The sequence below is a fragment of the Alligator mississippiensis genome, chromosome 8, assembly GCF_030867095.1.
Source record: "Alligator mississippiensis isolate rAllMis1 chromosome 8, rAllMis1, whole genome shotgun sequence".
Lineage (NCBI taxonomy): Eukaryota > Metazoa > Chordata > Crocodylia > Alligatoridae > Alligator > Alligator mississippiensis.
Window position 1 is genome coordinate 1,456,173 of NC_081831.1, and position 13,770 is coordinate 1,469,942.

General features: G+C 50.8%; 1 protein-coding gene across 7 annotated transcripts in view; it reads left to right on the plus strand.

Moving 5' to 3' along the window:
- The window catches only part of RPTOR (regulatory associated protein of MTOR complex 1), a 249,291-nt gene that overhangs the window by 204,378 nt on the left and 31,143 nt on the right, over positions 1-13,770 (plus strand). For all 7 annotated transcript variants that reach the window (XM_059731959.1, XM_059731963.1, XM_059731958.1 and 4 more), the window contains 3 exons: positions 1,594-1,697; positions 2,401-2,584; positions 4,220-4,330. In XM_059731959.1, coding sequence (XP_059587942.1) covers positions 1,594-1,697; positions 2,401-2,584; positions 4,220-4,330 — 399 coding nt within the window. The remainder of the gene's footprint in view (positions 1-1,593; positions 1,698-2,400; positions 2,585-4,219; positions 4,331-13,770) is intronic.

Genomic DNA, 13,770 nt, shown 5'->3' on the forward strand with positions numbered 1-13,770 from the left:
CAGATGGCTGCCTTGTTCCCAGGGTACAAAGCAGAGCTTTGCTCAGGAGCCCCACTTGTACATGGGCAGCCTGTGGACACACTGTAGTGTCATAGCCATCACTCTCCATGCTCCTTGGAGCCAGCCCGGTGACATTCGAGAGGGTTTGAATTCCCCATTAGGTCATCTAAGGATAGGCGAAATCCGAGGCTGCCTCCAAGGACCCTCTGGTTCCTGCATAGAGGTGGCGGGAGCAAGGCAGGATGTACTCTCAAGCACGACTGCCTTGATTTTCTGTCTCCAGCAAATAGTGTGTGTAAAGTGCAAAAGCTGATAGTGCTGCTCCCTCCGGACGCGCACTCTGCCTTTTCTGCTCGCTAGCTGCGTGGAGCCCAGGAAGCTGCGCACACAACTTTTCCCCTTCGCCTGCCTTGCATTAGTGCGACTGCCCTGGCCATACCGTGTTGAGCACAGTGTCTCCTGCCCCCGCTTCCCCCACCAGTTCAGAGGTTCCCTTGCCCAAGGATGTGTCCCTTCCTCCCCACTGTGCAATCCCAATTCTCCAGCCACTTCAAGAGGGGTCAGTCAGCCTGCCCACGTCACGACTGCTGCCCTCTGTACCAGTCAGTTTTGTTGGCTCGGGGATGCTTCTGTCCCTGAAAAGCTGTTCCAGTGCATGAAAAGAGGGGGGAAGTATGTGTGTGGGGGGGGGGGGGAGCAGGGGGTGAGGGATCTCAGTTTGGGGTCTCCAAGCAAGCAGAAATTTGTGTCCCAGGGCTTGGTTACCCGCCACTGGCAGCATGTTCTGTCTAGGGAAAGGGGGAAGGTGAGGCAACTGTCTTGACTTCTTCACCACCCCTCCTCTGGCAGCTCTTAGGGCTGCATCCAGCCCTTCCCAGCAAAAAAGGGACTTCTCCCTGCCTCCTTCAATCAGACCCTCCTTTCCAGGCAGTTGTTGAATGCTGGTGAATAGTGACTCATCCTGCACTGGTCCTGGCTGCGTTTCCCTAGTAGGTGAAGTGACTCGTGGCAGGAGTGCTGTGAGGCTTCCTGTTTGTAAAATGCTTGGAGAAGCCGCAGGAGCTCAAGCATTATTCAGGGGGATAGCAAGAAGTCGGGTATCTTTATGCAACAGCCATACTTACAGTGAAAGCTCTGACTCGAGCATGAAAGCAGGTCTGGAATTTGGGGGTAGGGGAGCGGTGCTGGGCTGGGTAAGATATCCAACTCTTGTTTTCCAAGAGGAGGGAGAAAAGCCTTGCTGTCAGCAAGTCACCCCCAGGCTGGTAGCTTGCCTTTTGGCAGCTTTTTTGCAGGTGCCAGTACAAGACTTCGATTGCAGTTTAATTATGGGAAGGGATTATGCCGTAGCCCAGAGCCTCTCCCTGTAAATAGCAGAAGGATTCCTTCTGGTAAGTGCTTTCTAACAAAGTGGCTAATCACACAGTGATCTGGGGATTGTTCAGGAGGCTTTCGTGTATATTGTTAAAATCCCACTTTGATAGAGAGCTGAACTGCACTTAACCCAAGACATGTGCTTTTATTAGATAGTAAATCACGGGACTTGCCTTTTGCACCCTACCAACCTGTTCCATGCTCTGGTTTCCTCCGTAGGCAACAGTAAACGCCCGCCCCCAGCGCATCCTTGACACCTCCTCGCTCACCCAGTCTGCCCCCGCCAGCCCTACCAACAAGGGCATGCACATCCACCAAGTGGGGTAAGTTGCCTCGTCCGTGTTAATAATGTGCAGGTTACAGGGCGAATGGATTTCTGCACCCCCTCCCCACCAGTAGTCCCTCCAGAGGACGGAGCCGGGGGTGGTGAAGCAGACGTGCTGGATTCTCCTTTGCCATTCGTATCTGGGCAAGGGGCAGGCGGAAGAGGCAGGGCACATACCGACGCTGCTACCCTTGTGTAATGGGTTGATCTGAGGTTGGCGGCATTTACAGTCTTCTTGGATCTGATCCGCCTTCCCTCTCCTTACAGATGGGGAGGCCTCAGGGTTACCAGGCTGCCTCCAAATCAGTCAGTGAAAGAGCCATGTGGCCATGGCCAGGATTTGGAAAGTCCCAAACCCCGACCTCCCTCCCCGTGGAAGTAGCGGTTGCAGCTCCCGACTTGACCCCCTTACAAACAAGACAAGCTGGGAGATGCCTGGCTCCACAATGGTTCTGTAACCGCGTGTTGCTCGCTAGCCATGTTGTAAGGTGCATGTCAGTGTAACAAGGCTGTTTGCTCCTTAAGGGCTTGGGAGAATCAGGAGCAGGCAGCTTTGTTAGGAGCAAATGAGAGGGACTCGGTGATAGGAGTAAGGCCAGCTCATAGAGTTAAGAGAGCATCATTCAGGTCAGAAAGCGATAGCAAGTCTCCTCTCCTGCGTCACTGTCTTGTTCATCCCTGTTTCCTTTCCTGCTGCTTAGAGGGTCCCCTCCCACTGCCAGCACGAGCAGCTCCAGCCTGACGAATGATGTGACCAAGCAGCCGGTCAGCCGGGACATCGCATCTGTGAGATCTGCGAATGTGGGCAACATTGGGGTCCAGTACACACCCCACTCTCACCAGTTCCCCAGGACCAGGAAAATGTTTGACAAAGGACCGGACCAGGTAAGATGGACTCCCTCCTCACCATCGCGCAGACCTCTTGCTTGCTCTTCGACTCCCCGGAGCCCTTTTGTTTGCTTTTTGCCACTGCTGGTGGCTTCAGTGTAGCTTCTAATCAGTGAAATAAAAATGAATTATTTTCCCTCTCTGCAGTATAAATGTCACTTTGCGGCTCTTGATGTGACATTACTCGGTGCTGCCACCGCCAAGAGGTGTTTAATCGGAATAGGCTGTTTATTCTTCTGTAAACATTCAATCACTTTACATAAGACAGTGCTGCTGCCTCACCTTAATGAACAAAGTTGCGTGGCAGTTCTCAGAGGGCAGGAGTCAATGCCTCCAGCTGCAGGGAACATAGAAACCGTACCATCACGTCAGAGCAGCTGGGAGCAGCCCCAATCACACAGCTTTAGGACAGGATGCACTCAGGTCTTCAGCAGCAAAACGTGGATGTGTTTTGCAAGGTGTCCCCATTAGATCCACTGAAGTAGAAAGAATGTCGGTGGGTACCGAGGGGCTGCAGTGGGGAAATAGGCAAGCCAGGCATACTCGGGGCTGGCGCGCTCAGTGCCAAAGGGCTTTAACAATATCTGGCCCTTATCGAGGGCAAGTCGGTATCAGTATTGTCACTTGTGTGGAAACCAAGGCACAAAAGGGGAGACTTGCTCATGGTTAGTGACAGAGAAGGGAATAGACCCACATCTCCAGACCCCCTGAAAAGCCCAAGCTCCCAAGCAGCGGGAGAGAGCGCTGTTTTAGTGTACGAGCTGCAGCCATCTTGCTGGGGCTGCAGAAGAGCCCAGTGGAGAGAGCTGGAGGTCAGGATCTGGGGGGATTCAGAAACTGAACACTGACACCAGGCAGGCTCAGGTGGGGCTGGGCAGATTTTCACACATCATTCAGCCCATCCACCTCACTTTGAACTTGCAGCTTGCTAGCCGTGCTCCACTCTAGTAGTGGCTGCCCAGTTGCACCCTCTGCAGGGCTGCTCTTTCTGGGTCTGGGAAGACCAAAGTGGGAGCAATCTCGGCTGCTCGGAGAGAGAACCCCACCGTGTGCAGGAAAGGCTGACTAAAATCCCTGCCTGGTCAGAGCTAGAGACCAAGTTATTCTCTGTATAGATGCAGCCCAGGCAGCAGCTTTGCAGGTACCCCTGACCAGGAAGGGAACCTCAAGGGGAAAGAGGGTCTCTTGGCTCACTTGCTCTGCGGCCTTACTGCCAGCTTGAAGGCGCCCCCGGAGATGTGGGCACCACCTGTATGTTAGGAACTGAAGTGGGCCCCACCAGTTCATCACCAGAACCACCCTGCAGCATTCAGTGGCGGCTTTGGGTTGTTCTGCCTGGCACAAGGGACTCGACTCAAGTCAATACATAGAGAGGAAACACCATCCGCTGAGCCCTCAAGATGAGCTACTTCATGTTAACTGTAGAGTAGTGCCCAGAAGCACATCAGTCTTGCAGCCCAGAGGAGCTGTGTGCTTATGCCCATATAGGTAGACTCCATCCATCTACCAAGAGCTTTTGTAAAGGTTGTTTCTCAGGGCCTGGCCTGCAACATGCCCTACTGTCCAGGCAGCATCTTTTAGCGGAAACCACAAACTTTCACCTCGGTGTTCTCTTCCCTTCTCCCTGGGCAGACCACCGACGACGCCGATGATACCGTGGGACACAAAAACTTCATTTCGGCCACAATGCAGACCGGGTTTTGTGACTGGAGTGCAAAATATTTTGCTCAGCCTGTCATGAAGGTAAGGTTTTCTTCCTCCACGTTTACAGAGTCACACCACTGAGTCTCTCAGGGAGGTGGGGATCTGACGCCCTTCAGTGCAAGCCCAGCACATTCCCTGTTCAGAGCATTCATGGTCCTTTCAGTCACTGCAGCGAGAGTGTTGTCACTACCCCACTGCTCTCCGAGACCACCTAACACCCTGCCTGGAGTATGTGGGAAGAGAAGTGACTGGAGGGGAAGTGGAGCAAAGTTACAATGCTGAATTTGTGTTCCTTTGCCCATAGCGGACAGATGTCAGAAGGAAGAGAATTGGGTTAATTGCATTGTATTTAGCACCTAACTAGCAGGCTTAATCTTCAATGCACTGTACAGATGTTCAGTAATCCTCGTAAGCAAGTGAAGTGGGGTGGGATGACAAAGTAAGACAAAGACAAGATTCATCACGGGGTCCAGCAATGGGTGGGTGGGGAGCGTATGTTTTAGTGGCGCCGTTCTCCAGGGTCAGCACACAGTGAAGGCAAAGAAATATCATCTCTGCCCGATGCAGCCATTGTTTTAACGCTTTACCTATATGAAGTTGCCTCTGTTAAGCAGCAGTTCTGGTTTGTGTATGCCAAGGAGGATTAACAGATAATCTTGCCTGAAGTGGACAGCACATGGGTGCACCCAGGTTAACTTTCCGGGAAAAATCTGGTGATAAAAACCCTCTCTGCTGCCACCCACAAAGGAACAGGCACAATAAATACTGCTGGGTTGCCCGAGTCAGAGTCAGTGCAGTGAGCCTCCTTTGTTCCAGCGGCAGGGGCAGAGGTGCTGCCTTGTTCCTGCCTGTGCAGTTTGGTTTCTGGTGGTGCTGGGGCTAAACTGAGCAGAGGTAATCGTTGATAATTCTGCCTTAAGTGAAGTCCATTTAATCCTAGTGTCAGCAGAGCATGTCCTCCACTTGGAGCTAGACGTGACCCTGCAACCTTAGATCTGGGATCTGCTTGCAGGCTTCTTATGAAATGCCCTTTCTCTCAGGAGAGGGGCTGCGATAGCAACTGGAAATCTGAATTAGTGCCTGGGGAAGACTCCCACAACCTTGTTTATTAGGTAAAAAAATATTGCACTTGCAGTAAAGCAAGTGGGCAATGGGAGCAGGGATGACAAATCTTCTGTTACAGTGTAACAGCTTATTCTGGTGCTGTTTGATCCCAGTACAGTTATATCTGTCTGTACCCTCTGAGATGCTTTCAAAAGTGGTTCCCCCCAGTTTCCCACTTGTCAGTGCAGTGTGAAACACATGCCAAAGCCTGGCACTAGGATAAATGAAGTTTTTAATTGGGAGGTGAGTGCTGTTTCTCAGTGGCACAAAGGAGAGATTGCCTCCCAGCTCCCCGGATTTCCTAAGAAAAGGTTAGTTATGATTTCAGTCCTAGCTATTAAATCAAAACACAGATTGCAAGCAGTAATTCTTACTCCCTTACAAAAAAGGGAAACCCAGGGCCTTTGGGAGGACAACTCCCAAGGTCTTGGGATTCAGACAGAACAAAGTATAACTGAATTTCCAGCTTCAGTTTTTTGAAGGCATCGCTGGCCATGTCTACACGAGACGCTTTACTGCGCATTAAAGTGTCATCGTCTACATGTGCAGGTGCTTACTATGCAGGAAATTAGTCTGTTGTGCAGCAAATTTACTGTGAAGTAAAGCCAAATAGCAATAATTGCACGTGTAGTTGTATCCACTGTTTGACTCAGCAGGGGACACACGTCACACACAGATGAACAAGTCTGTAATACTGTCACTGTCCAAATAACTCGGGTAAGACACAAGGGCAAATCCCAGAATGTCCATGTGACACAACCCAGTGAGACGATGCTACTCGAACCCCAGGGAAATACTGCTGGGTGCCAGTTTTAATAAGCAGCCGCTGATGATTCACATCTTTTAAGCATAAGGAGGAATTGCCCGTTTTGTGCATAATTTCCCCTGTTCTGAGCAATAACAATGAACTGTCCATTATGGATCCTTCATGAAGCACGTCTTGTTGAAGCAGCAAAACATTAGGGTAATGGTGGGAAGTAAGTGGCTGCATGTCTCTATGCATTATGAAACTAGTGAAACTGGAGGCAAGTTTCCAAGTCAGTTGATTTTGTAGTTGTTGTTGTTTTAACTTGAATTGCCAAGAGGCAGCCCTCGGTAGCAAAATGGATGGCCCGGTGCTTCATCATCAGCTATACTACTAATGTAATTAATTTTCCCTTGACACCATTAGCAGCTTAGCCAATACAGTAAAAGCTGCGTTAACCAGCACTTCATTAACCGGCATACTGTACTCTATTAACCGGCGTGCCAGTTGATGCCAGTTGACACGGCAAAAGGGAAACCGGAAGTGGGACTTCCGGTTTTGTCGAATCCCACAGCCTGGGGGAAAGCAGCCCGCGCGGAGCCCCCCGTCCCTTTCCCCCGGCACACTGACACCAGTGGAGGGGTGGTACGGTTAGTCTGAGATGTGGACGCGCCAGACGCGGTGGGAGAGGCGTCTTTGCCCAACCAGGCAGACACCTCTCAGATAACCGGCACATTTGGTTATCTGGCAGGGTGCCGGATAATGGAGCTTTTGCTGTAATATATTAGGACTTATTTCTGACCAGCAGGACCCAAATACTAGGTCATACTCCAAGCTTTTGGGCTTTTACACTAAGATTTGCTTTGGTCAAAAGGAATGTCAGTCTCGTTTCCAAGACCAAAAGAATAAGTAAGTTTTATAGGGGAAAAAAAGTGAGAAATAGGGATTATGGTGGCTTATCTCTCAATGCTTATTAAAAACATTTGTCTGCTTTCTGAGGATAGTTGTTCACAAGAGTGGTGTCTTTATTAATACAATAAATCACTCTCGACAGCCAATCAGATTTTAGTATTAAGCAGTATTAGTGGGCATGCAGGGAGCAATTATTTTTTTAGGCAGAGGACTTCACGTGCATAAACCAGAGAGAAGCCTTTGTTAGAAAAGGGAGAAGGAGAGAGGTGTGAGTACAGGAGCAGAGGGGCAAGGCGCTCTCACATGAATGCACAGGGCTGGTTGGTTTATATGGCGCTTGGCCCCAAGTGGTTGAGATGCCTCGCCTGAGAGCCTTGGATGCTCCGAGTGCCGGCACCGAACTGCATCCATAGATGGACGAAGCTGGGGCCACGGTGATCTTGCCTCGCACGTGGTGCCAACCTTTCCGAACGTGGCAGGTGTGCCAGCGTCTCTCATAGCAAAGTGTCTGACTGGTTTCAACTCTAACTTCCTGTTTCCGCTTGTCTCCTTTTCACCAGCTGAGATTTGACAGACCTGGTAAACTGTGATGTTTTTGGTGAAGTTTTTGAGTCAAACAGGTTCTGTGGTTTCCTTAATAAAAGAAGACAGACACAGGGGAGAAGATACAATTCCTTGTTACCGCTGGAAAATATGCTTGGGAAGTGTTTGTTTAAGAGCTCAGGGACTGAAGCGGCTGGGGATGGGAGCACATGCTTTAGGCTGTAGGTGGTTGTCTCGGAGGAGAAAGGCTCTGGATTGACACAAGTTCTGAGTCCCTGAGAGTTGCATATGGCGTGGCAAAGGCTCCAGTACAGACCCACAGCTTGTCCTGTCTCCTTTGAGCATTTCATAGATTCATAGATGTTAGGGTCGGAAGGGACCTCAATAGATCATCGAGTCCGACCCCCTGCATAGGCAGGAAAGAGTGCTGGGTTCAGATGACCCCAGCTAGATGCCTATCTAACCTCGTCTTGAAGACCCCCAGGGTAGGGGAGAGCACCACCTCCCTTGGGAGCCCGTTCCAGACCTTGGCCACTCGAACTGTGAAGAAGTTCTTCCTAATGTCCAGTCTAAATCTGCTCTCTGCTAGCTTGTGGCCATTGTTTCTTGTAACCCCCGGGGGCGCCTTGGTGAATAAATCCTCACCAATTCCCTTCTGTGCCCCCGTGATGAACTTATAGGCAGCCACAAGGTCGCCTCTCAATCTTCTCTTGCGGAGGCTGAAAAAGTCCAGGTGCCCCAGTCTCTTCTCGTAGGGTTTGGTCTGCAGGCCCTTAACCATACGAGTGGCCCTTCTCTGGACCCTCTCCAGGTTATCCACATGCCTCTTGAAGTGTGGCGCCCAGAATTGCACGCAGTACTCCAACTGTGGTCTGACCAGCGCCCGATAGAGGGGAAGTATCACCTCCTTGGACCTATTCGTCATGCATCTGCTGATGCACGATAAAGTGCCATTGGCTTTTCTGATGGCTTCGTCACACTGCCGGCTCATGTTCATCTTGGAGTCCACTAGGACTCCAAGATCCCTTTCCACCTCTGTGCCCCCCAGCAGGTCATTCCCTAGGCTGTAGGTGTGCTGGACACTTTTCCTCCCTAGGTGCAGCACTTTGCATTTCTCCTTGTTGAACTGCATCCTGTTGTTTTCTGCCCACTTGTCCAACCTGTCCAGGTCTGCCTGCAGCTGTTCCCTGCCCTCCGGCGTGTCCACTTCTCCCCATAGCTTTGTGTCATCTGCAAACTTGGACAGAGTACACTTCACTCCCTTGTCCAAGTCACTGATGAAGACATTAAAGAGTATCGGTCCAAGGACCGAACCCTGCGGGACCCCACTGCCCACACCCTTCCAGGTCGAGACCGACCCATCCACCATGACTCTCTGGGTGCGACCCTCTAGCCAATTCGCCACCCACCGGACTGTGTAGTCATCCAAGTCACAGCCTCTTAACTTGTTCACCAGTATGGGGTGGGATACCGTATCAAAGGCCCTCCTGAAGTCTAAGTATACGACATCCACCCCTCCTCCTGTGTCCAGGCGTTTCGTAACCTGGTCATAGAAGGAGACTAGATTGGTCAGGCACGATCTGCCTGTCACGAACCCGTGCTGGTTTCCCCTCAGCATAATTTGTCCTGCCAGGCTCTCGCATATGTGAGCCTTGATAATTTTTTCAAAGACTTTACCAAGGATGGAGGTGAGACTGACTGGCCTATAGTTGCCTGGGTCCTCCTTCCTCCCCTTCTTGAAAATGGGGACCACGTTAGCCCTTTTCCAGTCCTCCAGGACTTGGCCCGTGCGCCATGAGCATTCAGATATTCCTGCCAGTGGCTCTGCAATGATGTCGGCCAGTGCCTTCAGCACCCTCGGATGGAGCTCATCCGGGCCTGCCGACTTAAAGGCATCCAGTTCCTCCAAGTGACTCTGCACCGTCTCAGGATCTACGCATGGCAGTCTGGTGCCTTGCTGCTGCCTCTCCACAACCCCAGTGAGAGACTTGTCGTGCCCCTCACTTAGGAACACTGTGGCAAAGAACTCGTTGAGGAGTTCAGCCTTGTTCCCCCTGTCTGTCACCAATTGCTTCTACCCATTTAGCAGGGGTCCTATTCCTCCCTGGGCCTTCCTTTTACTCCCTATATATCTGAAAAACAATTTCTTGTTGTCCTTTACTTGGGATGCCATCCTCAGCTCCATGGTAGCTTTGGCCTGTCTCACTGCCTCCCTACAAGCGTGAGCAGAGGAGGTATACTCCTCTTTGGTGATCTCTCCCCATTTCCACTTTTTATATGCCCCCCTTTTAGCCCGTAGACTGCTCTGGATTTCTCTGGTCAGCCAAGGAAGCCTCTTGGCCCCTTTCCTCCTTTTTCCCCGCATCGGGATTGTCTCCCTCTGTGCCCGAAGGATCAATTCCTGAAGGCACAGCCACCCTTCCTGGGCTCCCATCTCTTCAAATCTCCTACTCTGCAGTGTGTCCTTGACTAATCGCCTGAGTTCATTGAGATCAGCTTTCCTAAAGTCTAGCACTTTCACCCTACTAGTTACCTTACCCACTCGACGTCTTATGGTGAATTCTGTTATGGGAATTCTATTCTTTCTTATGGTGAATTCTGTTTCCTTCCTGTCCACCTGATTTTCACTGCATGATGGTCCACTCTGTCGTCATCTGTTCACATTTTGTACAAGGTCCCTTCTGAGTTCTGTGAATGAAGAGCTAGTCCGTTGCCCATCCTGCGCCATGGCACAAGGACACAGAAGCACCCCCTTATTCCTTCTGCTTCCTGCCTGAAAGTCTGCTTGCGACCCCTGCATTCCCCTTGTGCAGCTGTGCTGGCCATGAAGGAAGACCTTGATTTCACCTCTCCGGCAGTCCTGGCTGTGTATAGACCATTGCAGCTGACTCTTTCCTCGGAGGAGACATCTCACCACGCTGCATTCTCCCTACCAGATTGCACACTGCCGATCCAGCTGCACATCTGCAGCGATCTTCCATGTGTTTTCTTTCCATGGACCTCCACATCTGTCCAGAGGGGCTGTTCAGAGGTGGCGGGGCATCATCAGCAAACCAACTGAAGCCCAAACACGTGAGCTGTCAGATACAGTTCAGTCTTGTTATAACAAACCCCGCTCTTAATAGCAGGAGCTGATCTTTTCATTATTATGCTGTGACAAATTGACTTAATCCCATTACAGCAAGTACCTGGTCCCAGGGGGTTCCACATAATGAGGTTGTTCCATATTTGTAGCATACGTAAGATATTTGAGGCATCCTTGTTGTGGACTCTTTCTCTGGCATACCCGGGGTGCCGCTCAGGACCAGGAGATGCGACACGTGTGCATATCACCTGTTGTAGGGTACATTGCCTTTCCTGAGAAATAGGATGTAATTTTGTAATCAGTGTGTTGTTTTGCATCTGGAGGAGGAGGAGAGAGAGGGCTCTGCAGACGGCTTCCCGTGGTGTTTTCCAGTCTTTGCCCATTCTGCCAGGTAATGCTGACCTTCCTGTAACGTGTTTCTTGGCTGGAATTCGGCAGAGCGGTCTCTTCCTAGAAGTGCCAGTCCCGGAGCAGGCGGAAACACAAAGTCCTGCCAGGCCACTGCTGCCTTTTGGGAGCCTCCGTCTCCAGGAAAAGGCCAAGTGAAAACTGAACTAAGTGCAGGTAGAAGAGAGGGATGCTGCGGTTCCTCGCTGGCACTTCATCCAGGAGTGCTCCTTTCTGAAATAAACAGGGGGAAAGAGAAAACAGTCATTCCTGTAATGAATAAACATAAAATGACTGTGAGCACGTCTTAGTCGTATTTAATTTATGAGTGTAGCTTTGCTTCATAGCCCTTGCTCTGAAAATGCTTTCGCTGGGAAGATGCAGGGATTCATTTCCATTATAAATCATTGGCTTGGTTTCAAACCATCATACTGAACTTGATTTATTGATTATCAAATCAGATAAATTTAGGGAGAGAATGCTGCATTGTGATTGCTTGGTGAGGCATTAAAGAGCAGACGGCTCCGGTAATTCTGATCTCTGCAGAAAGCTTTCTCCTGCTCAGCGATCAGGAAGTTCTTGTAGCTAAAGGCTCTTCCGCCGACCGCATGCAGGCTGGGGTCGGTAAAGGCACAAGAAAGCCTGCGTGTTGCCGGCTGCGGGGGAGCCCCTCATCAAAAGAGCTGGAGCCAGCTTTCATTGCACTTTGTACTTGAGGTCCCACGAGGTGGAGGCTGGTAAGGACCCTGGGAGGTGAGAATTATGTGGACCCTGCTCTGAACTTCATTGCACTTGCTCCTCATAGTCCCGGCAGCTGTTCAAAGCCCCACTGCAGAGATTAACCCTTTATAAAACAGCTGCAGCAAAGACCTCCCTGTAATAGCGTTTGCTATTACCAAGTGCACCAAGCCTCTTTCCTGACCCCTCGCAACCCTTTCATTCACCAAGACACCGGGAAAGAGGTAAAGGAAAACAACTTCATCGGCTCTTGAATGACACGGCTCAGCACGAGGCATCAGAATCGGGATTGGTTTCTGTCTGAGTGGAAGGCGAAAGGTGTTAGAAATCTGCAGCCTTTTTGATCCTAATCTTGTCACACTGTTACAGACACCCACGTACCTCCAGGACAGCTGAGCTGAAGCCAATGCCAGGCTTTCACTTGCTAGAAGGATCTGGTAAAGCTTGGATGGGGAGGGGGCAAAGGGATGAGTGATTGATCCGGGCGTCCCGCTGATTTCTGGTCAGAGGCAGGCTGGCTGGATCTCTCTCCCGTGCGCACGCTGGCACACGTGTTTTAGCCTGGAAGAGCCCAAGTTGAGTGCTTGTTCTGTAAGTTTTTCTGAGTGGTTGAAGTTAAATATTTTCCACTGATCAAAATACTGCCTCTGCCTCATGCGGTCAGTGGGCCCCTGCGCAGCAGCCTGCTGGGAGCGAGAAGGAGTCTTGTGTTGTCTTCATGCGCAGGCTGCATGTAACACGCACAACCTGATCGCTCTCCCCGTCCCTACACGGCTGCCTGCTTTGCAGTGACCGCAGAAGAGAAGCAGTTACCCCCGATCTGGGCAGGAGCATGGGCAGGTGTGCAGCACATCTGCATGATGCCGTGAGAAACCTTGTTGGAGGCAGGTTGTCCGCTCACCACTGTACATCTGCAGCCAGCTTTCCGCTGCGTTATCCCTGGAAGGATTGAGGCTCTTTCTCTAGAGCTAGAAAGCCTGTGCGCTCCCTCAGTGCACCAGTCTGTGTCCCGTGCACGTGCACGAGATGGTCAGGGAGGGGACAGGACCTCCCAGTCGGAGTAGGAGAGAGCTGTTGGGTGCCAGCGGAAGAACTTACAATTCTGTTCATGCCCCTCTTCTCTCCTGCTTGAGACAGCCTTTTAGATCTTAGACTAATTTATTCCCATAGAAACTGGATTTTCATTAAAGTGTAATATCTCTCCTCTCAAATATGCGTTGATGCATTTTATCTGGGCTTTGTTTATTGCTTTGCATTATTGGTCATTTGTCATTTCCTTTCTAATAAACTCTGGATTGCTGCAAAATGAAACTATTTTTTTTTTCCAAAAGAAAAGGCAATCCAACACAATAATCTTGCTCGTGGTTCCTTTCGAAGGGTTGGATGTCTTCTTGAACACAGTATGCATAGTAATGTCAGGCTGCTGAAGTCCTTTCTCACTGGGAAAAATGGAGTTATAGGGGCTCTTCCTGCCTCCAAGAAACACCCTCTTCCTCTGTAGCCATCATCCCTTTCACTGCAGTAAATTCGATGCAGCTCTCACGAGCGCCCCTTGTCCGCAGCTCCTTTGTCAGCCGGTTCTAGAGGTGCGGGTCTCTGATGCACCAAGGGCAGAGACCCTGTCCTAGTCCCGTCCTTTGCTTTCTCTTAGGTAGCATGCAGAGGAGAGGCTCCAGGCCCCTTCCCAAGTCTCTCTTGCAACCCCCAGGCTGATCAGCTCTGGTTGGGAGCTGTGGAGGGAAGCCGCACCCTTGCCCCAAGCCACCACGCTCAGATGTCCCCCAGACGATGCCTAGGGGCACTCCAGGTGGTGCCGGTCTTTGCTTGAAGCTGCCCCTTGTTGGGAATAAGCAATTTCAAGGTGAGGCTGGGAAGAAAAGAAATGCAAAAAAGGGAACCAAAATCTCAGGTGCTGCTGGTGCCATGTTAGCATTGCCGTTCTAAACAAAGCCCATGGTGCATCTT